General features: G+C 48.2%; 1 protein-coding gene across 5 annotated transcripts in view; it reads right to left on the bottom strand.

Annotated features, from left to right (window-relative positions):
• Positions 1 to 242: 242 nt before the first annotated feature.
• Positions 243 to 26,044, bottom strand: part of nvy (CBFA2/RUNX1 partner transcriptional co-repressor nervy) — a 177,544-nt gene continuing 151,742 nt past the window's right edge. For 4 of the 5 annotated variants that reach the window (XM_070527581.1, XM_070527591.1, XM_070527585.1 and 1 more), the window contains 7 exons: positions 24,128 to 24,217; positions 20,415 to 20,599; positions 14,880 to 15,139; positions 12,501 to 12,565; positions 10,913 to 11,132; positions 8,698 to 8,888; positions 243 to 8,569 (listed from right to left, as the gene is read on the bottom strand). In XM_070527581.1, coding sequence (XP_070383682.1) covers positions 8,348 to 8,569; positions 8,698 to 8,888; positions 10,913 to 11,132; positions 12,501 to 12,565; positions 14,880 to 15,139; positions 20,415 to 20,599; positions 24,128 to 24,217 — 1,233 coding nt within the window. In that variant the 3' untranslated portion in view covers positions 243 to 8,347. The remainder of the gene's footprint in view (positions 8,570 to 8,697; positions 8,889 to 10,912; positions 11,133 to 12,500; positions 12,566 to 14,879; positions 15,140 to 20,414; positions 20,600 to 24,127; positions 24,218 to 26,044) is intronic. The other variant, XM_070527583.1, reaches the window with a different exon arrangement.

The following is a 26,044-nucleotide window of genomic DNA, read 5'->3' as shown; positions in this document are numbered from 1 at the left end:
TAGTTCCTCATCATTACAGTTTGGTATTGAGTTTACACTTCTAAACGACACTTATTGTCAGTGTCTCAATATAATCAAAAGAAACCGAAGTGGAGCCGTCCAGTAGTGGTCACCTGTAGGATAAGAGGCGGCGCTTGCAGCCTCTGTCGCCACCACCTTGACCAAAAAGGGCCAGCCAGATACAACATGCATCGTTCTCGGCCGAAGCAGACAGAGAAAACAAACGACTGAAGTCACGCATGGACCAGGGCACAATAGAAGCGTTTATTGATTTAAATTAGAGTTGTCACATGTACACGGCTTCAACACAACGTCAGATACCGTCTCTGAAGCTTTTGGCGCCACCGCGACAATGGTGATTTTTTTACGTATGCTGTATTTTACATACATTCATAGCGCATGGCCGGCGTCTCAGAAGAGACGCCTGGTGGGGATAGGTGACTCGATGTCGTACAGACTTCTTTGTTTGTATCGTGCATGTGGAAAGTTTACACGTGGATGATCTCAATCAAACAAGTGAATGAATGCGCAGAATTACAAAGCAACTGGTGAAGAAAAAAAAAAGGAAGCAAAGAGGAGAAACACACAAAAAAAGAAAATCAGACGTTTCAGCAAAGGACACATCAGTACAGCACCAAGAGATAGGCTCGAGGTAGACGGCGAGAGGGAGACAAAACGAAATGTACAGGTGCGTTCTACAGAGGCCACGGGGTGTGGCACTCAAGAGACTCGAAAATGTGGCACTGTGATTCACGGACTCGGAGAACGCTCTTTCAGTTAGCCATGAGGTACTTGGGCAAATAAGCCACGAGACACTCTGAAGGCTGTTCTCCATGCTTTTTTTTTTTCGCTACAAGGGTTACTTCGGGAGAAACACTGTCGAACGCGTCTCCCGAGCAGGACAACACACCAACGACACAAGGTAAAACAAAGCAATCATCAACGCATTACACACATACTAGGCGTACAATTATCATCAGCGACACGATTTTTACACTATAAAAAGCGAGCCAGGCAGCTGAGAGAAAATGCATGGGCCAAGTGACTGAACTGGAAAGTGGTCACTCAATACCAAACAAGCCCCTCCATGCTCGGGTCGTTACATTCACCATAAAATTCTAGCAGTGTTTTGGAAACTCAAGTTAAAATTCAATTTGCTTTCAGAATGAAACCGCAAAACTAGAGAGAGATTCGTGCGGCAGTGATGTGTCTGTTTTTGTTACATCGAGACTTGGTGCTTGCATCGACACATGCGCCGCGCAGGGAATTACTAGCCGTTTTTTTTTTTTTTCTAGCCTACGCCCTAACGCATTTGAGAAGCTTCTGCGATGCCGCTGGGTGAGAGGTCCTGCAAATGAGGTAGCTATTTGGGCCGAGTGACCAACGTTCGAATAAATTTGATCTGTCAGATCATCTTAAGAACGGCTCTGATTCTAATTTCAAGCGGCATTCCGTCTTTTACGCTACGTGGTAGTGGAGAGACTAGGCAGCCCCCGTAAGTTCAGAGGGCCGCGTCATCGCGAAATTTCACTGGTCAAGTCACAAGGTTCGCGTGCAGAGAAGCAGGTAAATTTCTTGCATTACGGCGACATTTTATCCAAACAGGGAATGCTTGCGCGGTATTTCGGCACATTTTTGACAGCACAAGCTTACTGACATATGCCGTTGTGTCCTCAAACCTACGACGAGCTTCCGCGATGGAGACACGCCTCCTTCTTGGTTATGCTGTGCGGAAACTTGAGCCCGCAGCAAGTTTAGTGCGCGCTCTCCGGGTGCGCGCCTTCGGAAAACGGCCATTGTGTGATGCCCGAGTAAGCGCATTCGTGAGCCGTGCTGTGGGTTGCCCTGGCGGTTTTGATTCCGATGCGACCAGACGTGACTAGATATCGGCGCGCACTTGGCCACTTTCACTCACGCGTACGGCAGCCGAGCGACTTTGCGGGCAGGTGACTAGGAAAAAGAGAGAATCACCGGCTTAGCGAGTTTCGGGCATCGTTTCCAACACTGGTGTTAGACGCCCGCGACGACACGCTTTGGGCTGACGTCGAGATTCAGTGGCTCCACCGGGCCATTGTACACCCATGTCCGCATATAAGTAAAACAATTCTACCGCAACGACGCCAACGAAGGCATGATTTGAGGGCAGTGGGGTATACTATACGCGCTTACGCGAAACAAAGGCAGACACGTGCACTGCTGTGGCTGGAACAGTCGAGCAACTTATTTGCTTTCAAAGTGAGCATATCGGTGACTGACGAGGGGAAAAAAAAAATTAAAAGGCTCATCGGATTCTTTGAGCAGGTCGCGTACGATGTCCATGCCAAAAACAATGCCTATAAAGCGACTAGAAAACGAAAGCCACGCCACTAAAACGAACATTTCACTTGACTAAAGTGCATGCGCGGCAAGTGAGAAGTTACCGGGCGCTTCAGCGAACGCACGACAGCTTGACAACTCGAGGCCCTCTCATTACCGTCACGCGATGCCTTCTAATCTGGTTTCAGCTTTGGACCTGCGTGCGACTGTGTGAAAAGCGTTGTCGAGGCGGAAACGTAAAAACTGCAATGGCCGTCACAGCGCCAGCAAGCGACATGTCCGAATGGAACACGCTCCGGACAGCGTAATCAAAGGCAGAAAAGTGTGTGCAAGTGGAAGAACAAGCGTGGATGGAGAGGCGTTGATGAAGAAGTGCAGCTTAATTAGCATTGTTTTTCTTTTCTTTAGTCATTCTATTACTTTAATGTATGATGTCTACTTAGAAGAAGAAAAAAAAGACAAGGAAAGAAAGCGAAGTAATAAAAGCGCGGTCTACAGATTGAAGCGAAAATTAATGCGCCCGCTACGCAGGCGTTGCGCATCCGTGGACAATTTTCAACGGGAAGTGCCTCGAGAGAGACGTAATCGGTTTCCTATAGTCGTTCCTGCCCCTCCCGCATGTTGCTTGCCAACGCTACAAAGGCGGCCGACTCGCATGCGTGTCGAGTCTCTTGAGCTGCGTTACGGTATGTCGACTAGCCTGTGTGTCCTCAGCCAGCACGGAGTAGAGCCTGTTTCTTTCGAAGCAAAACCACTGTTCACGACGCTGTATATGAATGGCACGTCTGCCACGTATTGAGAAACATAGGTGTGTCGAAGAGAGACAAAAAAGAAGTAATCGACATTTTTTTCTTCGCAGGAACTATAGCCACGGATCGAAAGAAAGAGGACGCCGAGAATAGCTAAAGCAGCGTCGTTATTTTTTACGACGAGGGTGGGTACATAGTGTTGCAGCTGCCATACCTCGACTTCACGTCATACGCGCAATGAGACTCTCTGACTTCCCCTTGTTCCCCCAAGTCCTTTGCTCAGCGTGAAGTATCAGGCTAGAGGCACTTCACTTCAGGCCGACTATCTCCACCTTTCTACCATTAAAAATTCTCTCTCTCTCTCTTTCCGACTCACAAACAAAAATAAAGAGAACAACATCTAGGGCACACGTCAACAGCTATACGGGATAAAAAGAGTGAGCATCGCGAGGTGCCGACGCGAGTTTCGTATGTCTATGTATATGTGTATCTATATATTAGGCATCTCGCGCCGACACGCGACCTCGCGACCTCAAGCGCTGCCCGCGGGCGCGGCAACTTTTCTCACGCGCGCGAGAGTGCAGTTTTTCTGGATTGACAAGGAGAAGGAACAAGCAGGCACGCAGGCACACGCACACTCGTACGCTGATACACCATTCACACGCACCCGTCATCCGCGGTCCACAACCGCAGGCTTAAAAGCTAGAGTTTCGAGCAAAGTCGAAGCGAGCCACCAACGCCGAAAGTACGTCTTCGCCGACAAAGAATTCTTCTCCTCGGCGTTCAGCAGACGACCGGGCGTTCTCGAGGCGTTGGCTGGCACGCTTGGCGACGCAGGCCTCGCTTAACACGGCCACAGTGCTGTGTCTAGTGCTGCCAAGTGTGCAGGGGCACCGTGAAACCTTCCGGGGGGTGCTTCTGTATCGCAACGTGCTACACCTGCTAGACCTCCCGCATCTGGCACGGAGCAGCACACTTTCACGGCTTGCGTTAAACATGGCGGCTGTTATCACCGGAGCATAAACTGCTGTACATAGTTGCGGTCCCTGGGGAACGGGCTTGAATGTGGTATAATACCCAAACATTCAACACATTTTTTTTTCTTCTTTACAAACAACTCTGAAAACAGCTATTTAACGTACCGCCGGGCATCGCGCTCATTAATTCTGCCAGAGAAACGCCCGACACACAATTGCACACCGCCGACGGCACACAGCGGCGTCTCAGCATTAGCTGACGATGCAAGACCTAACAAATCGAAGCAACGCTACACAAAAGAGACAAAGAATAAAAGGAAAAGAATACACTGTTCAGCGCTGCGCCGCGCGCGAGCAGCAACACTCATAATCTCATAACCAATCGCATGTCCTATGCACCACAGACCTTGCACCTTAACCTAAAAATAGAATCGCAATTTTTTTTTTCAATCTGCATGCAAGGCATAAAGAGAAATAGGCGGACCAAATTCACTATGTCTATAACCGTGTAGTTTGCCATTCAGCATTTTATGGTTAAATAAATGTGTGCAGGCTTCCTTCTTCAAGCCACTGTGCTGAGCGCTTTTGTGGCTGCAACGCAAAATTTTTGAGGCACATATTGCTGTTCAGAAAAGGTTACTGCGGATATCGCATTCAGCCACCATCATGGAAGAATCCGTCGACCCTTCAGAATCCACTCAGCAGCAGTGAAGGAGGCAGCGCGTCGCCGGTGATGTGCGTGCTTCAGATCTGTGCTTAACCCATGCCGGCGGGGATGGGGCTTTAAGGGTGCTCCCGTAGGCGGAAGCTAATGTACTGCATTAATTAGTCTCTTACAGATAATTTGTGCTGGCCCCCGAAACGTGCTGTGCGAGTTTCTGTTAACGACCGCGCGCATCTAAATTATTGGTGCTCTCTGTGATCTTGTATATGGCTATGTCAGCAGATTGCTCATAAGCGCTGATCGCTTTTAGAATTTTGAGTACGTCAATCGCGTAGCGCATGAAGGTCATCAACGAAAATGACTCGTCAACCTCCCTCACACAGCCCATCATCTACATAACAGCCAGTTAGGGGGAACGAAGTTGAGGATAAGACGTCGTATTACTTGCCACACCGAGCTAGTTTCTAGACGGCTGTTATGTTTCGTCCAATTGATTTGCAAAATATCGCGATGAGAGGGAGTGTCAAACGTTCCGTGCAGTATTCTATTCTTTTCTCGTTAATAATTCTGAATTATACTCACTGTGTTTAGATGCAGTGTAGACCAACAGTACTAGTTGCCAACATTTCTAATCGCATCGAATCAAATAAGTCAGCAACTGCATGCAATTAGTGCATGTGGGGAAATCATTAAGTTAGCTGTGAAGTAGTTTCGCGTCAGCCTACACATTACCCGGCAAGCACTGTGCCCGCATACCTAAAGCTAAACGGGTGGCAGCAGGACAGGTTAACTGGTTTCGAGGGTTCTATACCAAATTCGTTTAAGGGGGGAGTGGGCGAGGGTGCAGAGTGACTTGCCTCAGACAAGCTAGCCAGCGTTTCGATAGGCGTCCTATCATTCGTCCCGTAATGAGATATGTGCCATGTCGGACACGCATCTCACATGTGTGCTGTATCATGAGACATTTGTCCATGGCTGATCCCAATTTCATTCAGGGTGTGTTGCCATCTACCGGCCGCTAAATATTCAAGTTGGATTGGTTTGAAGAGGGCGTTTTATAAAGGCGTAGGCATCGGCTGCATGCTACAGGATAACCTTCGCAAAAGCACACTTTGCTGTCGACGTTGAATGCCTTCTGAAGAGGGTGCAATGCCGGAAAGCAGCAACATTCTTTTGGGAAAATAGCGCAGACAATTTCACAGCACTAAGCGCCTTTATCGCACTTCCAGCTACAGGAATCGGGAGCAGTGAAATTCACCATCAGCCCGCCTCATTTTGCTTTCCAAATTGAAGGACAGCTGACACTATTATTGTCCACATATGGCAAAATGCGCGTCTGGTGGTGCAGGGAACTTGCAATGTTGATCAAACATGGCAATAAAGCAATCTGAAGTGACAACGTGCCAGGGATCTCCAGACCGACTAGAATACACACACACACACATACACCGGAATAAAGTGTCGACGAAAAGAAAATTCCAACGAACCTCAGTTGTAACCTTGCCATTTCCTGGGCGAAAGTATTTCGTCGCGATATGTACTCCTGATTAGAAGTAAACTTCCGAAAGGGCGAAAAAAAGAAGTCTCTTAGAAATGTAACAACGGTAACGTGTTCGATGTTGCAGCGTGTCTGCCATCAAACAACGAGTCAAAATTTAAATTTACGGTTGTTTGGACTAGATGAACTTAAATAAAGCTTGAAAGAAGTGGCGTACTTGTAAACTGCGCTTGTGCATTTAGTGGGTGCGGAGGGAACTGTCCCAATAGGCAGTGGAGTCTTGTCTTTCTACTAGTACTAGTACTAGAGTGCTAGCAGCGGTCCTTCCAATTGTCTTTGTATTGGAGGTGAATGTCTGTATGGAGTTGCAAACGAACGGGAACTGGATCACAAAAGTGATGTTTTTATCCAGCCTAGACATTGGCTATGTAAAAATAATACTACTCCAGCTTTCCGTTGCACAGCAGCGCTAGCCCCAGAAAAGATCGTCCCAAATATCTCATGCACAAAGGAGTGACGCGATCACGTGTTCCTAAAGCGAAAAATGAATTCAAAAGCAGTTGTATTCACAAATGCGTAGCAAAAGAGGATACGATGCCAAGGCAAAAATGCAATAATTTCTGAAGGCGCTGGTACAGTGTAGTGTCTACATAGGTAAAGAAGTAAAAGGTGCTCTTAAATCTTCTTGAAAGTATTTCTATCATGGCTGTGATTTGACTAGCTTCCACGTTGTTTCATTGGCGTTGACGTAGATTCCTCAGAACGTGCTAACAGCAGTGAGCGTAGTTTCGCTTGCTTTCTGACATTTCAGGCGTTCACAATAAATGATCTCACGGCTTCGACAGCTTCACTTTGCCAGCCTATCACTGCGAATAGGCGAAATTCGTGAATGCAGTATACTTTGCATATACATGAACCAAGGCCGCCTGCAACAAGAGCATGGTATGCCTGCTTACAGCAGTCTCGCTGGTCATGGCCGCTACAGTGCGGCGAAAAGTGTGATTACAGATAGCAGGGTTGTGCGAGTTGAAAAGGGGCGCGAAGCATGGACGAACCCTCGTCGCAATGAGGGGAGAACCGCCGGCACGCCGCGAGCGGTCTTGCTCCGACGGACTTTTTTCTTTCTAAACTTGACACGTTTTTTTATTTTTTTACAGATCACGACGCACGATGGTTGACATGCGCAGTGACACGCAAAGCAAGAGAAAGCGCAATGGCAGCTTTCCTCCTTCCTTTTTGCCGCGTTCTAAGTGACAACGCAGGAAGGGGGCACGCTAGGCGTGTGTGTGTGTGCGTGTGCGCGCGAGCACGCTTGATGCATTTGCGACGACAGCACTACAGAAATCTCACTGCTGTACAGGCAACGTCACCACAGTTTGCAACAGCATGGCGAAGCAATTTAGTCAGCTACGCGTTGGTACATCAAGGTGCGCCATGGCGGCTCCAACCGGATATTATCGCTCACTGCTACCACTTTTTTCCTAACAGCAGCCATAACCTTGGTTACAGTTAACGGAAAATAATATGTCCCTGTTTAGCTCAAAATAAACAGAAATACCTTTTTGACACAATATAACAAACATTTGCGGCATACACAGCGTTGGTCTTCGCGAACACAAGACCACGACGAAATTAAAAAAAAAATGAGATTCAGCAGACGTAGTGCAGTAGTGTACTGCGTTTTCCGCAACGTTTGCGCGGACGCCAGGCACCAATAGTCTCTGCGGTGCTTTTGCGTTCGTAGCACTCTGGCGAAGCGAAGAAAATGATGACTTGCGTCTTACAATGATGCGAACAAGAGCAGGGCCGTCCTTTACCTCTAAATCAAACAGAATCGGCGAACATTCTGCAGGGGCGGCCAGTCTGCGAGCGCAGCAAAGTTCGTTCCTGCTGTAGAACTCGCTGCAGCCGTAGATGCGTAGAACGTAGTTCCTATCGGGCCTCGAACAAGCGCAGTCTGATCTCTGTTCTGCCCAGGAGCAAGCGTGCGCTCATCGAGGACGCCCCCGACGTGCCCTTTCGCAGCGACCCGTACACAGAGGGCGTTTGCGCACGCGCACTATCTTGGGAGCACCTCGCTCGCTGCGGTGCCCCCGGTGGTCGGCGGCCGTGGCTCGAGACGGCGATGATGGCATCAGCGCTGTTAATGGCGCGAGTCCACCTTGCCTTCTAGCCTGCGGGGCGGCGTGGGACTGCGCTTGCCGACGGGGCCTCCGCCGCTGCTGCTGGGGCTCGAGGACGGCTGGCCGCACACGCGATGGTGGTTCTCCCAGTCCTTGTGCTGGCAGAAGGCACCGCAGTAGCGCGCCACATTGCAGCCGCTGCATGTCTCGTTTGCCTTGCGTCCGCAGTTCCAGCAGTTCTGCTTTAAGGGGTCGAAGAACCAAGGAGACCAGGTTAAATACACATCCGTTCCTCAGTGGTCTTGGCCCGACCACAGGCGCTTCCGCAAGCCCCGGTGGAAGGGACGAATGCCGGAAGCGGCGCACTCACCTCGGTTGAGTCCTCCTGGTGGTTGACGGCGGCCAGCGCCTCCTCCGCCGCCTGGCGTCGCGCCTCACCCAGCAGCCGCTCCATCTTGGTGCGCTCAGCTGCCACCAGCTCGCTGGCCTTGGATTCAGCGGCCGACACGGCCTTCTGCAGCTCAGCCACGGCCTGCCGCTTGACCTCGTTCACTGCCTCCTCTGCAAGAACGCGACATGTACTTCTCAGCGCTGCTGAAGTGGCTGCAACCCGGTTCGAAGGTTTCCAAGAGCTTTCTTCGAACCTTATTTGAAGAAGGTTCAAACAGGGTTCGAAACCCAGCCTCAGTCTAGATGGAGTAAATGTAAGTCAGATGAAAATCGATAGAAATTCGATACGAACTCAGTGGATGGAGCGTTTTGAAGGGAGATCTTATCCTTTACATGAAACTGCTGTTCCTTGAAAGTTTTACGTGTTAGCTTTAGTGTTTCGGCCTTCCCGTGCTCTCGTTCATTACCTTGCCATGTTGCGACACACTGCTAATCGTGTCGAATCGAACTGCAGCCTCCAAGCGCACACTAGCCAATGGTAGTCGATAGAAATCGTACGAAATTCAATCCACCAAACTTAGACGATGTCCATAGAAAACCCCTCACAAGTTTGCCTCTTTTTCGAGTTCGCTTTACCAACCTGCATGCCAAAATACCAACGCTTTCTGCTGCTTATGCTGTGCCCGCGACCACAGTTCTTAAAGGGCATTTCACATCACAAATCATGGGTAAAACCTTCCACGTTCTTGAAAGGCCATCATGACTTCATGCTAAGACCCGGGGTCGGTCGCCGAGCTAAACGTGTCCACGGCCCACGTTGCAGGACGGCCACAACTTAGGCATCGACTGTTTCTCTGCAAACCGCTATTTGGCGCTGACAGCTTGCCGCGCACTGGAACGGCGCACGGTCCAAGTGAAATGTTGGGTTTTAACGTCCAGAAAGAGCATGTGGTCTGTGACAGACGTCGTTGTGAAACCCTAAGTCGAAGTACGCAATATTTTTTTCTTTTTTTCTTCTTTTTGTTGGACTGCGGCTATTGGTGTCGCGATTCTACCTGCCGACGTCGTACACAGCAACACAATAGCACCAAGCTACCACGGTGGGTTAACCATCACGGGGCGGACAACACGCATCTATCTCGAAGTATTAATAAACAGCGAAGACAAAAAATAGAAAAAGAGCAACAACATCAACGTACAAGACTGAAAGGAAGACAGTCCATCTCGTGTGCCATACTTTCGCCTTGTTTCATTCAATACGCAAGCGCACCTGGATCGCTCTGCACTGTTCGTTACTTCTAGAGAACACGTGATACTTATGCTGGCGGCATATCAATAAACAAGCATTTCCCACTTAAACCTAAGAGAGGAATAAAGAAGCTGCAACGTTCTCTATACGTGCGCTTAATAGCCAGACATGTCCCCTGCCATCCAATATGGCATCTGTCGCACGAAAGCGGAAGCCTGTAAAGGAAAGCACAGCTGTGGCACTCATTGTTCCGGTCCTTTCTGTAATGCGAAGCTCCAATTTGTTAAAGGTAACGCGTGAATGTGTGGCCATCGGTACCGGAGGCACCAACTCGTAATAACCAACTGCATTATCGGCAATATTGTCCATCCGCCCAATCCCAGACAACCAGCGCTGAACGTGTACTTATTATCAGCATTTAATTTGCCGCTATTCGTGCGTACGAAGGACATTAGGCAGTTTTAGGTATTGCACACCCAAAGTTAAGGGACGCCAACCACCGGGCGTACAAAAGCGCGCGCGCGCGCGCGCGCGTGTGTGTGTGTGTGTGTGTGTGTGTGTGTGTGTGTGTGTGTGTGTGTGTGTTTGTGTGTGTGTTTGTATGTGTGTGTGTTTGTATGTGTGTGTGTTTGTGTGTGTGTTTGTGTGCGTGTGTGTGTGTGTGTGTGTGTGTGTGTGTGTGTGTGTGTGTGTGTGTGTGTGTGTTTGTGTGTGTGTGTGTCCATCTATAATAGATTGCTGCGAAGAAGATAAATGCTACTCCATGCATTTCGGAGCGAAGTGCATTTACTCTCCACATCCTGGATCCCGTTGCAGTCTTTTGCTCCGGGAGCCTTATCGTATCTTTTGCTAATTACTGTGCGTAGAAGCGATAAGTAGATGGGGGGAACGTGGACGTCCAACAATATGTGGCTGAGGGCTCTCGGGCGACTCGCGGTTCGCTCACCTGCGCGACGCCGGACCTCGGAGACCCTGTCGATCTCGGCGGCCGACTTGTAGTGCGCCATGAGGTCCCGTTTCTTGAGGTCGTAGTCGACGTCCAGGTGGCGCCGGCTGCCCGTCCAGACGGAAGCCGCGAAATCGGGCCGCTCCGCTTGGCTGCGGTGCTGCAGGATGGCGATGGCGCGCTTCGTCTTCTCAACCATGCCCAGTATGCAGTTCAGCATCTGCGCACCAGAGAAGCAGCGCGTGTTCGCACACTGCGAAGGTGATAACGACGCACCCGCTGCGGCTAGCGAGCTCTTCGCGTTATACGATGCTCGGAAACGACAACTCTTTCTCTTTTTAGCTCTGGAATCCCTGGTCTTGGCGTGATCCTGAATATATTTGCCCTTCAAGTGGAAGGCTAATGTGTTAAGAGCGATAGTGACTGTGAAATGTTTACTACAACTCCCGGTTAACATGTTAGCTTGCTGCAGCGAAGCACAGACTTACAGAACGCGCAGTCTTTCCGTACGCGACTTAATGTCATTTTACTTGTGATATGACTAAGTTGGAACAATCGCTGCTTAAACAAAAATTCAGGATACCAATGTTAAGGGTAGTGTGACGGCTTCTTGTGGGCGTCAGTGAAAGGTAAGATAAAAATAATAAACTTATGCATTATTCCATTCACCCTATCACGCCACTGACAGCACTCTTAGAATTTTTATAGGCAGTCTGTCCCCGACCTCTCTGTTTATACAGAAAAAAAAAGACGTTATCTCTTAGTAGCATGCTGGCAAAGCTGTGGTCACCAACTATTAATTATACATGGTGCCCCAGCTAACTTTAGCCAGAGTTTAAAAATATGCAAATGCCACGTAGCTGGACAGAACAAAGGTAACGTTGTTTTCCGTCGCTTGGAGATACTCAAGCTATCTTTTTTTTTCATTCCGCCTGCTTAGATAATTAGCCTTATTTATTCAATCAACTTCTCAAATATTATAGCCAGATGAAAAGTGTCAGTGAGAAAATTGTAGAGCGACCTGAAAAACTCCCGATACGGCTTTCTGTTTCTCAATAAGCGCTACATGGAAGTGTTTTCCAGAGCATGAAGCCCGCAAATACACGCAATATTGCCACGCGTCTGGCCGCTCGAGGCACTTTGCGTATATTCGCGGGCTTCTTTCACGCTCGGAAAAACACTTTTATGTAGCACGTATGGAGCAACAGACAGCTGTATCGGGAGCTTTTTAGGTCGCTCTACAATTTTCTCACTGACACTTTTCATCTGGCTATAATATTTGAGAAGAAGATCAATTAATTAAGACTAATTATCTAAGTAGGCGGTATGAAAAAAAAGATAGATTGAGTATCTCCAAGCGACGGAAAACAACGTTACCTTTGTTCTGTCCAGCTACGGGGCATTTGCGTATTTTGAAACTTTGGCTAAACTTACTTGGGACACCCTGTAGAGTCGAAGGCAAGGGAATGCAAAACACATTTTCTTATATACCAGCATTCCCGTCTCTTTCAGGGATTAGGAATTACAGTAACATCGCGACCTGAATTTCTTGACATTTGAATTTAGTAGCATTGAATTTAGTACTCACAGTGTTGATGTTCTTCCACTCATCCTCCATGTCGCGGTCCTCAGGGTAATCCCTGTGCAGCATTCCTAGTGATAAGGAACAAGACAGCGTGCCATTTAAATTTCGGTACAGTGAACATGCACTGTTATCAAAAATGGCCTCTTCAGGCACGCTTCGCGTAGGCATCGCGCAAAGCTAGCGATGACATGTTGAAATGCGGCTCCTAATGCAGCCTGCTGCGACGAGGTACTTCTTGCGACGCCACTGGCCATTATACAGTGTTAACACAGATCACTTTCTTTCACCTTGTGACATACCAGAAGCATGAGGGCAACAAGACAGCTCTTTCTTTGCGAGGTTAAATCGCTAGCTTGAAGCATTCTAAGTGTATACATAGCTTATAACTCAATAACATACTCGGCTTTATCAAGGTATGCGACCGGAGTAGTTAATAATTCATTAGAGAAACAGCGCACAAGCCGACGGAAGATTACTACGAACAAGGGGGCGGTGGGGGGGGGGGCGATTTTATATCTTAGTTGGGTGTCCCGCGCTTGTAGCTGTCTCTCCTCTCAATATTCTGTCCGCTGGTGCACTGTACTTATAATCAAACTTAAGACCGCTGACGTGTATGCAAACGATGTCAGTCGTTATAACAGATTCATACTAACCTTCTATTGATTTTGTGTCTTCTGCAGCTTACTTCCTAGAATGGTAAAAAAAAAAGAAAAGCTAGGCCACAACTTAGCACCGCTACCTCTCTAAGTATCGCATATTCAGATTGTGGTGACTGCAACGTCTCGACAGCTTTCGCGCGCGTGCGTCACGGGTGACCTTGCACACTGTGATTTATCCAAGTGACGTTTCTATACATCGTACAAACTCGTGATTGCGTGCACACTGCAGCACGCTTGAGTGCGCTCAGCGCACTTCGAGTTTTCTGTTAGATACCTACCAAAGTGGGTGAAGTCCGCCTATAAGGTTATAAGAAAACGCATGGCCGATGGTGGGGCCGAACTTGCGTGCACCAGCAGAGCAGCCCAATGCTCGAACCGTTAGGCCACGGTCGCACGCACGCTTCTCTCGTGCAAAACTGTCGCGCGTGCGTCAAGTGTCAGTTTCTCGCATTCTGCCCTCGTTGCCGCCAGCGCTAAGAGAAGCTTTATTTGACTGCAGTGCCTTCGGGATCGACCCATATTTTTTCGTCAGGTGGATACCCATAGGTGGGTGCAGTCAGCCTAAAATGCTGTCGCATGAAAACGGTCGTCAGACGTCCACAGCGCATGCGCGGCGACTTCTCTGTATACTGTTCGAAGGCCCCATCGCCGGTGCAGTCGCGTGGGCGGCACCAACATGTTTTAAGCATGTTTAAACAAAGGGGCCACTGGCTCGCGACCGTCGTTAGCATTCAGCCATATAACCATAGCTAAGGGTGCGCGGGCAGAGCCAGTGGGCGCATGTATACATTAACGTCATACTTTTATCTTAAATATCCGCCTCTCCAAATAATAAACTTTGGAAGACAACTTGCGAAGGTTTGTCTAAAAATATTTGTATTTTTTGAAAAGACTGCTGCTATATATTTGCTGCTTGTCTATTTACTTTCTTTTTTTCAGATGCGTACTTGAGATTTAAAAGAATAAAATTGAAATTGAATAGCGTAGTTTTTTGTAACTGCGCTGTTTCTAGAGATGCAGGACTGCCGATCTTGCCGATGGACACAATATGACACGATAATGACGCTATTCCACGTTTTGTGGTTGACACACTTGTGCCATTAACACTCACTAAGCTTAAACGGCTTGCATTGACGACACAGCACGGCAACGCTGGTGTGCTCTTCTCCTGTAAGTTATCTTATTGCAAATCTTTTCCAGTGTATGGTGGAAAACCAGACTCTCTGTTCTAGTTAAGCTCCCTGCATTTCCGCCTTCTTTTACACGTCTCTCTTCGTTAGCTAGTATTAATAACACAAGCACATCTGCGCACGTCATGCGATGGATGGACCAATTTTTTCGCGTGCATTCCTGGATTGAACGAACGCTGGCCACACGTGTTTTTGTGATACCACGTTTTGCAGTTCGCGCACGCTTTCTTTTTTTTTTCCCCCGAGACAACGACGCCACTCGAGGCCTCGAACTGGTCCAGCCAAGGCCTCGTAGGCAACGCAAGGCTTAGCGGTTCGGTGCCGTAACCTCACGCTAACTGGACCGACGGTCATGCATCCAAATGAGGTCTACCGCAAGCAAGTGGCGGAGCTTATAGCTGTCATACTTTAGTCGCGCCGTGCTTGGCAGCGGAAAAAAGCTAGCCTGACGTCACGGAGTCGAGAACACAGACTTTGCGTTGCTCTAGAGAATAAGCCACTGGCCTAGCTCGCAAGAAGTGGGCCGTACGTACCGTAGCAAGGCCTATAGAAGTCCCTGTCGAGGCGATCGTAGCGGTCGTAGCGGTCCCGGAATAGCGGCGCCGACGCTTCCTCAAAGCGGAAGGCGGCCGACGGCGGGTGGGCGGCGTGCGCACCAACTCCGGGGCTGAGCCTCGCCGTCCCGGGACTCGCCGAGAGTGGCTGGTGGCGCTTGGCCGCCGGGGGGCCGCCTTCCTCCAGGACCACCGCTGCAGCGACCGCTGACGCCGCGTGGCCGTTCTCCTTCGGCCGACTGCGATGTGGAAAGGAGACGAGCATTAGATCTCGCCCCAGGGGCTGCTGAGGACGGCTGCATGGAAGCAACTTTCCGACCACTACTGCGTTAATAGAGCCAGACGTAAAAAATTACCGACGATTACGTTACTTCCTAATGCGAAATTTGAGCGCAGCAAATAAGCTGTTTCACCTTTTCGATAGATTGAGGCAAAGAAATCGAGCAACACATGTATGCGCTATCACAGAATTTTTTTTTTTCACACGTATTCTTTTAACAAAGACTCCACTAACAGTTCTTGACAGTCATGAAGGAAGCTTTGTGGTCGGATAAATAGACTGATATATGTTCGACTTGGTACACCAATGCTTGATTCTCAAAGACGAGATCTATACAAGTGCCTCGCGAGGTTGTCACAGCCGTGGGACGCGTTACGAGCGAGAGGAACGGGATGTTCTCCCGCATAAGTGTTAGGAAATTGCTGTTTGTCTTTATGTCAACATTAAAGTCCCCCACTACTAACATCGGTGTGGATCGATGGACGGTTAATGCGAGTTGCAGGAAGTGCACGACGTCTTTCGTGAGTGCGCAAGTAGATAGCGACTCCCGCCGCTTCGGCGGCGCGAACTGCAGGGTCTTCTCGGCGGCGGCGATAGTGAGTCAACCCCAGCTGCGGAGTTGGTTTCAGGGACAGCGCCGCCGATGCCGACACAAACAATATGATACCCTCGCTTCCGCAGCGCTAAGAACCAGGTCTAGCAGTGGGAAGGTGGTCACGTATTCGTCGACGTGCCGGGGCCTACGTGAAATAACCGGCGCGTCGGCAACTGAAGAGCACCCTATCCGCCACACAAGAACAGGGGGGGGGGGGGACCCTTTCCTCCTCTTTCTGCATGGCGGCGACGGTGTTCTATGCAGTCACGTTATCTTGACTCTCTAGCGGCGTCAGCGGCATCCAGCGGTATCAGTCGGTCGCTGCTAGCGCTGGGGGGATGAAAGGGGGGCGGAGCTGGTTACGAGGCCGACGACAACGCCGACGACGACGCGAAACCCAGGAACGGACGCCAAAGAGCTGCGCTCTAAAAAAGACGGGAAAGAAGAGGAGAATACGGCACTGCTTAAACACTACGTGCGATAACTGTAGCTGCGAGGAAACAATCGCCCATCTACTCTATGATTCCTAAAACTTCTCTTACGTAAAGGTGTTTCCTCACTGGAAGGTGATTGGGCGCACGCCACAAGTGGTGGAGCACACGCCACAATGGACAAGTGCAGAGGGAACGTGAAAAATTATGAAAGCGGGCTCAGTTCCTGGTTTACTGGAAGCTTATCCGCGTCAGGCCCCACATGTTATTGGCATGTGGCGACTGGTTCCAAAGCGCCTGGCGAATTTTTCGCGTTACCGGTATTATAAGTATAGCCCAGGAATTTATCGATGCGGTGCTGGTATGGCGGAAAAGCGCTTGTGGCACCGGCACACTGGACGGCAGAAAGCAAACCACCCTCGAACACATCAGCACGTGCTCTTTTGAACTGCCAGTGAAGCCCAGATATCGCTGAACAAGCCATCGTCTGGTCGGATGTTCCTCATTCTTTCTTGCTATTAGGAATTCTCTCTTTTTTTTTTATTTGAAAGCATCAAATGCCCCGCTGAGCGAAAACGCCTGCGTCTGTCGTCTGGATAAGCGAAAAATGTCACCTAAATTACCATTAACTATGACGCCACGTCACGAGCGCGCCTCGACGGAGCAGAGTGGACAAAAGGAAAACCTGCTGGAGGTGCGGATAGCGCGCCAGGTGTTGCGTCAGGGCATCGCCGCGACGCCATGCGACCCTCGCTCTCGGACGGCTGTGTTATGTGCGCGTTCCTTGCCTGCGCGAGCTCTCGCTTGCATTCAAGCTGCGCCTCCGATAAGGCCAAATCAACATGCGCCAAGCCAAGCGTCTCAATGTGCTCGCTTGACCGCGAGGAGTTCATACCTCGAAGGGCCGCTCAGCGGCGTTCAAGTGGACATTAATGATTTCGCATTCACAACTCATAAGAACTGCTTAGGTGTCCTCGTAGTTTTTCAGCAAAGAAGAATTCCTGTGCGTCACGCTAATTAAAAAGAAACGTTGAGAAATGCAAACACTCCTTGGAGTACCTCTCTTGTTAAGTTATGAAGCAATATAATACTTCTTACGGGGAGTATATTCCTTATCTTATGGTTATATCAACCGTAAAGAACGCCGTCGGCTGTACTTATGCTTATTCGCTGTCAAATTCATTTTGAAGGAACATAATTAATTTTCATAGAACCAACAATTTCTTTATGACACAGCCTAAGTGTACATCTAATGGTCTGCATTAAATAAACTATTAGCTCTTTTTTAATACATATTTTATGCCTTTGTGGACCGCGGCTGCTCGTCTTCACACCTGCAATCGCTTCATTAGCTTTTTTTTTTTACTATGTCTTTCGAACGTATCTACGACGAAAACACACGTGTAGTCCAGTGTAAGAAACGAAAAAACTATATTAATACTACACACAGTAACGGCATCTGACGTTGTTTGGTGACTATGCGATAACGTTGTTGTACGTGCATTAACTGTTTCGCTCCTTCTGCTAAACGCAAATGCAGTGAAGTGACATATGCGTCTGGGCATCTGGTTTGACACGTCCTCAGGTGCGTACAAAGGTAAAGAATTCGGTGACGTTGATGTCGACAAACATCAGCTAACAAGGCCTCAAGATCTCTCCAGAAAAATGCGCGTTAATCGCGTTTAGCCGGAAGCCAATGACTTCGTACGCCATATCTATCAACGGACAAAATATCTCTTATGTCACGAAGTAGAGATTCTTAGGGGTAATCAACGATCATGACATCCGTTGGAGTCACCACGTGGCCTACATAAAGAAAAGCGCCTGACAGCCATTTCTAATTTGTTCAAGCTTCTTGGAGTAAAAACTTGGGGTACTTCAGTACATACGATGATGCAAATGTATAGGAGGCTCTTCCTTGGGTGTCTGAGATACAGCTTACGAGTGCTGACCAATAAGTGCGGAGCTAACATTTGTACAATCGAAAGTGCTCAGGCTCAGGTAAGGTTGGTCTGCGGTTGCTGCGATGTACCTCCACAGCAGAAAAGATTGGAATTGCGCGCGACTATCGGGCTACGACTCACATTGTTGTGGAAGCGCTCAGAGAACACGTCAGCCACCTTGCTCGTGCCCCTTTCCATCATCTCGCTTCACTGCCAGACGACCGACCACGTGCCTCTTTTTGTCCAGACGATACTGCCTTGTCATGTACACTTTCCATCAGTTTACGCAGCTGCAGTGAGAGTTTTGTTTCCCCTTTGATGCTTGGCTCAGCCACACGTTCGACTGACAGTACCGGGACTTCGAAAGAAGGCACAACTCTCAAACGACTTTCGTTGCTCTTGCTGTACGAAAAATACAACGAACATACCCATATCTACACTGATGCTTCAAGCACCATGGACGAGTCCGCTGAATTAGTAATTTTTGCTACGAAAATCACCACCGTAAAGTTTAAAACATTCCATTAGACGACATCGACAACCGCGGAGCTTGCATCCCTTCGTAGCGCACTTCGTGTGATCCGTGAGGCGCCACACCAAAAATTGAGTGTTTTTGAGTGACTCTAAGGCAGCTCTACATTGATTGCTTTCCGCCTTACGTCATGGACTCTACGAACAACCAGTTCTACAAATCCTAGAGCTGCTCCATCGACTCTTCGAGCAAGGACACGACGTAATTTCAGTGGCTCCCTAGTCACTGTGGCCTAATGGGCAACGTCGTTGAAGCTGCTCGGTCTGCTCATGGAGAGGGCGTGCAGGAACCAATATCGCTGTCAGGAACAAACGGAGCGGGGAAACTTGGAGTGCTTGTGAATGATCCCACACAGTCGTCGTGGAACACGCCTATTTTCCAGCACAGGCGTCTACATCAACTGGACCCGTGTCTTCGACTTCGTTCTCACCCTAGACTATCCCGACACGAGACAACAGTACTTTGCCGACTGTGACTTGGCATCGCTTCTAAAAAAAATAATTTGCTTTCAACATTAAAAGGGATGATAGCGCTGCATGGGCCCTCGGCGACAGCGGGAAAACTATTCAACGCGTCCACTGCCGTTGCAGTCTCTCGCGACCGCGCTGACCCGTCTTGACGACCGGCCGCTTTGGAAGCCGACAATCCTGGAACGCCGATTTATACAGTCGTCACACCACTAGTCAGCCAAGGAACTCTTGAAGTTTTTACGTTCGAGTGGCCTATTAGGGGTACAATAGTTCTCACGAACATTTCCCGCCTCAACTATTTTATTAAGAGCTTTTACTATTCCTCCGCTATTTTTTCCGCCTTTCTATTCCCCCTGACTCTTTCCCCAGTGCTGAGTAGCAAACCAGAAGTTTTTCGGTTAACCTCGCTGCCTTTGCCAGCCCATTTTTCACACTCTCTCTCTCTGCCAGAAAACTATGTGCATAGGTATACAAAACTGCCTATGTAACTAGGCCACCTGTTCAAGAACCAAGGAGTAGCCGGCGCTCCGTTTCTGCCCCAACGTCTCCTTCTATCACGTGCAAAAAAAAAAAGGAAATGCTGTGTCGCCGAACCCAGCAGTGAGATAGAAATAATCACGTGTTATTTCTGAGGGCTCAGTTTCGCGAGTCACGTACGCTTGAAGCAGCGCACGTGAAATGCAATGGATGCTATATTTGCTCAGTTTCGAATGAAATATATGCGATTTATTGATTCCCCTTTTAAATAAAAAAATATTCAACAACACAGAAAAGAAAGATTACATAGGGCAAGAACACAATAAAGCGCGACAGTGTTCCTTTTGATAATATGCTTTCGTTTCGTTACTTCGAATGTCATGATTGATGAAATAAGTTCAACGAAAACTCGCTTGGTCGGGTTCACTCATAGTCAAGGGCAAAACGAACGCCAACCAAAAACACTAAAAGAAAAGTAACCAATTGGTTCCTTTTCTTTTAGTGTGTTTTGGTCCGCGTCCGTTTTACCCTTGACAGTTTATTGATAAGACGAATGTAGAGAAAGAAACCACACAAATGCGCCAGAAGGCGGGCTTTCTGTCGTAAGGCAATGTAACACGAAGAAGTAATGGTTGAAAATAAGAATCCTATTACCGGTGCTGTCGTAAAACGGGGCCATGTCGCATTACCGACATGACGGCCTCCACCGAAGTCTTGTTTCGCTGCATGGCTTAAAAGTTCTGCGGCTAAGCTGAACTCGCTGTAGAGCAGCCTGCGCTCGCTCACCCGTCCGGGGGCGTCCTCCTCTTGAGGGGGGCGCCTTCCTTGGCGTCCGGCTGAAAGATCTCGAACGGCTCTCCGCCCGGCTGGTCCAGCACCAGCTGCTCGTGCTGCCGCAGGTACTGCGCGGGGCTCTGCTTGGCGGCTCGCGCGTAGTGCACCAGCTCCGTCTGCAGCAGCGGCAGGTGCGACTGCGAGCACCGAGCGCGCCAGACAACGCCGTGTCAGTGGCGGGCTTCCGCGAATTCTGCCCAGTGCGCGTCGACAGAGCTTTCGTCACTGTTTACCGTGAGATTGTCGCCGTTCTCGATGTCTGCGCACTGTCACCTCGCCCCCCCCCCCCCCCCCCCACCTTTCCGGTACTCATGGCAGGTTCCTTCAACGAGAATTGTCTTCCTCGAATCCTAAGTTTTCTCTTACGGACAACGTTTATGAAACGATAAGGCTATGAACGCGTTATTCTTTAAATATTTTTACCTAGACACATATCCTTCTCGGCGCAGGCGGAAAGTTGTTTCCAAAATGATAAGCCTCAGCTAAGTATATAGTTTAATCGCAGATATTTACATTTTGAGAGGGCTTACGCTTTTCTGGACTCATCGCTGTTTTTGCGCACGGGATAACAATCGATTAGCTTTGAAAAATTAATCAAATCGTGCTCGATTGGCGGTGGCATCTCCGAGTGCACAAATGAAAACTCGAACATCCGGCGAGGAAATACTCTTCGTCGATTATTTCTGACAAAAAAAAAAAGAGTTCTTCCGTTAACTCTTTCTATATTTAAAGACACATTGTATAAAGCCGGTATTGTGTTTTTGTGAAAGCGCACAAGTATTTTTTAAAACGTTTGTTCTTTAGTTGACAGCCACCAGGACAACTACAAGAACACGAGGCGTGCCTCATTGATGCCACGACACGGCCATATAAACCCTCATTGCAATGTTCATACGGAGACACCGCGTCATTGCGCAAATCCCCTCGATGCTCCATAATATCAAATTTCCTATTTAGCACGTGCCATCGCGCTGAGAACAACGCGCGTCGCCAATTTCAAACTACGAATTTTTCTCTCTTCCCGCTGCAGCCTGGTTACAGTAGCCTGGTCGCAGTCCGTGCACTTATGCTTAAGCTGGATCCACATGACGGACCGTTCCGTGCTCTGGTGGGTCACGCAACGGCGAAACCGCACGTGAACAGGCTTCACGCACCATTCATACGACGGACCGAAACGTCGCGGGGTGGACCGACAGCACCCTGCTCTGTCGACAGATCGAGCAGGCGCGAAGAAAGCCAAAGTTCTGATCAGTGTACAGGGTAAAAGCGCCTTTGTTAGCTCCATAGCTACGCAGTCTGCAACACGGCGTGCGGGGTCACGTGACTGCGGGTGCGCGGGCCGAAACAGTAATTTCGTATGCCATGTGAATCGAGCTCTACGGGTGCGAACTGAGCGGACAAAGAGAAAAAAAAAAGAGACGGAAAAAAAAGTAAGGTAGCTGATGTAAGAAGATCCGATTGTTTATTCAACATATAGTTAACGCTGCTTGGTGTGAAACTGTCATCAATGAACCGATCACTCCGGGTACGCGTAATATACTAGTGATCAAAAACAAGTGGGACAGTCGTTGCAGTGTTACTGTTCTTCAACTAGAGCCAGTAGCGCCATTATACGTCGTAGAAAACGCCGCGCATTCTTAGTAGTACAGTCCCACAGCAAACATTTGCTAACGTTATGTCTAGTTTTCATAATCCGAACAAATACCCTTGCTTACGGATAGTAAGTTTCAGCGCATCCAGGTACACATGAAATTCCTCGTGTTGTTTACTGGCATGTAACGGTAGCCTGAAGCTAGAAGCAACACTGATCAAAACACGTTTCCACTAGCAAGCTGGGGATACACAGACGCAAACGACGTTTGCAATGCAGACGGCAGCCTAGACAGCCCGTCATTTCTGTTTCGCACATGCAAAGCTGAAACGCTGGTTGTTTGGATGGGTGTGCGTTGTGCATAATGAGGCTCCCTAACCATTGGCATGTAAATGAAAAATTTTTCTTGCTTTACTTTTTGTCTCAATGACGGAGTCCAAGAGAACAGACATGGTGGGCTACTTGGTACTGCATAACTTCGCCCTGCCATCTGCTAGCCGCCTGGTTAGCTCAGATCGGCCGCCCCGCAAAGGCGGTGGTCCGGGGTCCGTGTCCCGGACCAGGACGAATTTTTCTTGAACTGCGAGGCTTTTCTTTCGAGGAACCCGTATGGGTTTCCTTTGTCTATAGCAATTGCCACGGGTGGATGTCTGATTTTCCCTTTGTTAATTGAGGCAAAGCGCAAGAAAAAAAAAACGAGACAGCGCTACTAACAACTGAATTTTCATTGCACATGGTTGCCACATATATACCATCGTACAACAGACCAATATCACAACATAGATTTCTTTGCGCCACAATCATCCACCACAGAGCGCTACCGCGATAGAAACATGATTTCTTTTTTTTTTGACGGCGACCACAGATGGGCAACTTACAGATTTATCATTTCTAATAATTTCAAATGCCTCGATGATCTCCCTAGTGACTTGATCTGGGTTCATAGATATCACTTTTGATTTGTCGAACAAGGGTTTACAGCCACAACGCGAGAAGTGCGCGGTTAGATGACCAGTCCTTACCAGATTATTAACATTGCTCGAATGTTCCCGTAAGCGGTCATTGAGGCACCTACCCATCTGACCAATGTATTACTTCCCACAGTCTAAAGGAATACGGTACACCACTCCTTCCATGCACGAAACAAAAGCTTCTCGGTGGCTTTTATTTTTTTCTCGGTGGTTTTTAGTTGTAGTAGCGCTGTGTCTTCGTTTCGACTCTTGTCCTGGTGTTTTTCTTTTTGTTTTTTGCGCTTTGCCTCAAGTTGGACGGAGTGCAGTTGACTCAAGTAAACGAAGCGACGTTGCGATAACAAAATACTGAACAATAGGAATATGGAGGCGTTATCGCAGCTGTCTACGTTCAACCTGTAGCAATATAGATGCCCCTGTCCTTACAACAAGACTGCTTTTCGCCCGTCGGCCAGCGTAAAATACTCGAAGGTGATCATGAAATTACTGCGATTATGTCGACTAGTGTTGTGAATTTTCCTGTGCTACGTGCATACTCCTGCAATTGTGTTTCTTCGTGCGTATCTGTACTTCATCACTGCAGCTTTTTTACTATTTGCACCATTGGGGCACGACTGGCAATAAAAAAGTGCTTATGAATGCAATACCAAATTATTACTACTAATCTTTGCAACTTTTTCGCTGGCGACAAGGGGTTTCCAGCGTCACGGCGAGACGTCAACACCGCCTCATCTTTACGTAAAGAATAAGAGTAAGACTCGTGTTACCTATAAATACACTGCAAATAAGCAACAGTGTGCACGGCGTAAATGCATATCACGTTATTAAGGAGTGTCTAAGCGGTCTATTAAACGAGCAAACAGCAAGAGCGTCCATTCGAGCTTTTGAATGTCAATCGGCTGCCAACGGTACACCCTTTCTGGCCGCAATATTTTACTGAGCTGTCTTTCATACGACTGTAAGTGACGGTCATGCAGAATATCGCTTGCTTGTTTGGGCTAAGAAAAACTAAAAAGGCACATTTCAGTCGCGTCATTAGAAAAGTAACCATGAAACTACGTATCGAAAGGAGTAAAGAGAACAAAAGCAAGAACAAGCTTTACCTTTAGGAATGGAACCACGAAGGGACGCAACGGGTAATTCGTGATGTCTTGAATGCTGTGGTGGAAGTCTTCGATGGATATCGTTGAACTCTGTTGGAGAGGGAAGTTGTTTGAGTAATCGGGCGGTACCTAGCGCGCGTGTACACGTCGCATAAGAAAGCGCATATATATATCATTACGAGTTCTCTTGTCAAAAGTTCAAATTTGGCTTAGCTGAACAAGAGGCTGATGACATTCGTATAGGTTAATGGCAGGGAGCTGAAAGGCGCAGAAATTAATGGTCTCATTATTCAAGTGTGTTCCGTCTGCAGGTGGATTGCATAAAAGCACAAAGATATCTGTAGATTTTTATTTCCGCAAAACTAGCTAAGGCAAGGCAGCTTGCCTGCAGGGTAGATTAGACTGATAAGAAACGTTTGCGTTCAAAGCAAAGTTCACGTATTTGGTCCACGAGAGCAACAGATTGCGAATATCAGCTTCTTCTAATATGAATAGAATACGAAACGAATACGAATCGATTGCGAATAGCAAATATCGAATATAGAATCGAATATTCAAGGGCAGGTGCACATATTCACAACAAAAATATTAATTTTGGTATAATTATGGATCATGTCTGTACTGGTTACTGCAGAAAAGATCAGCTAGCTGCCAGAGACAAATTATCTGTATTAAACATAAAAAACTGCACGAATTTTTTCTTAACAGCTTTGGAGCCTGGTTTATGCTTTATGACTAGCTTTCTAAGAGAGCTAAATAAATGGTTGCTGAAAAAGAAGAAGTTATGGGGAAAAAGGTAGTCATGGACTTGTGTACCGTAGACACATGTAAAAGATTGATCTGCAAGGAAAAGATCGCAGATTGTAGTGTAAAAGATGAAACTGCTACACGACTGAACTTCCAAAAACAGTAAATGATACAAAAGTAGCATGTTGTCATGTAGGCTTCCGCCGCGAAACCAAAACCAAAGCTTGCATTGGTAATTTTGTTTTTGCAGGAGGGAAATGTTCCTGACGAATGGAAAGTAAGCCGCCTGGTGCCACTCTTAAAGCAGGGCAAATCCCCATTAGAACTCACCTCTTACCGCCCAATAGCGCTGGCCAGCTGTGTAGGAAAGATAATGGAACGGATGATCCTTGGCCGCCTGCAATGGTACCTTGAATACTACAAGATTTATCCGATTTCCATGGCTGGTTTCCGACGTGACCGCTCTTCTATCGACAATGTAGTGGATCTCGTTTCTTATGTCCAGCACGAAAAGTCCCGTAAGCGTTTATCTGCAGCTTTATTCCTAGATGTGAAAGGGGCATACGATAACGTATTACATGAGGCCATTCTCGACGCCCTTGCGACGGTTGGCCTAGGTGGTCGAGTTTTTTTGTGGATTGCAAGCTACCTATCTGCAAGATCATTCTTTGTGTTAACTGACGATGGCCCAACTACGCGACGCTATACCAGCAGGGGCGTTCCTCAAGGCGGTGCTCTCAGCCCGACGCTATTCAACCTCGCTCTTGTTGGACTTGCTGAGTACTTGCCAACTACCATCAAAATTTCAATATACGCTGACGACATCTGTGTCTGGACTTCGGCAGTCACACGTCCTCAGATACGTGCGCGACTTCAAAGAGCGGCCACTTTGACAGCGAACTACTTGTGTGAACAGGGCCTCAGCATATCACCAGAAAAATGCGCACTAGTAGCATTTACTCGCAAACCGATGACGCCTTATATCATCTCAATCAATGGGCGGACTATTTCCTATGTCCGAACCCACAGATTCCTTGGCGTAATAATTGACCGAGACCTCTGTTGGAGCCCGCACGTGGCCTACATGAAACGGCGCCTGACAGCGACTTCCCAGTTGTTTCAATACTTGGCAGGAAAGACGTGGGGGATGTCAGTAGACGCAATGCTTAA

Source organism: Dermacentor albipictus, chromosome 1 (assembly GCF_038994185.2).
Source record: "Dermacentor albipictus isolate Rhodes 1998 colony chromosome 1, USDA_Dalb.pri_finalv2, whole genome shotgun sequence".
Lineage (NCBI taxonomy): Eukaryota > Metazoa > Arthropoda > Arachnida > Ixodida > Ixodidae > Dermacentor > Dermacentor albipictus.
This window is presented reverse-complemented; position numbering and strand designations above follow the sequence as displayed.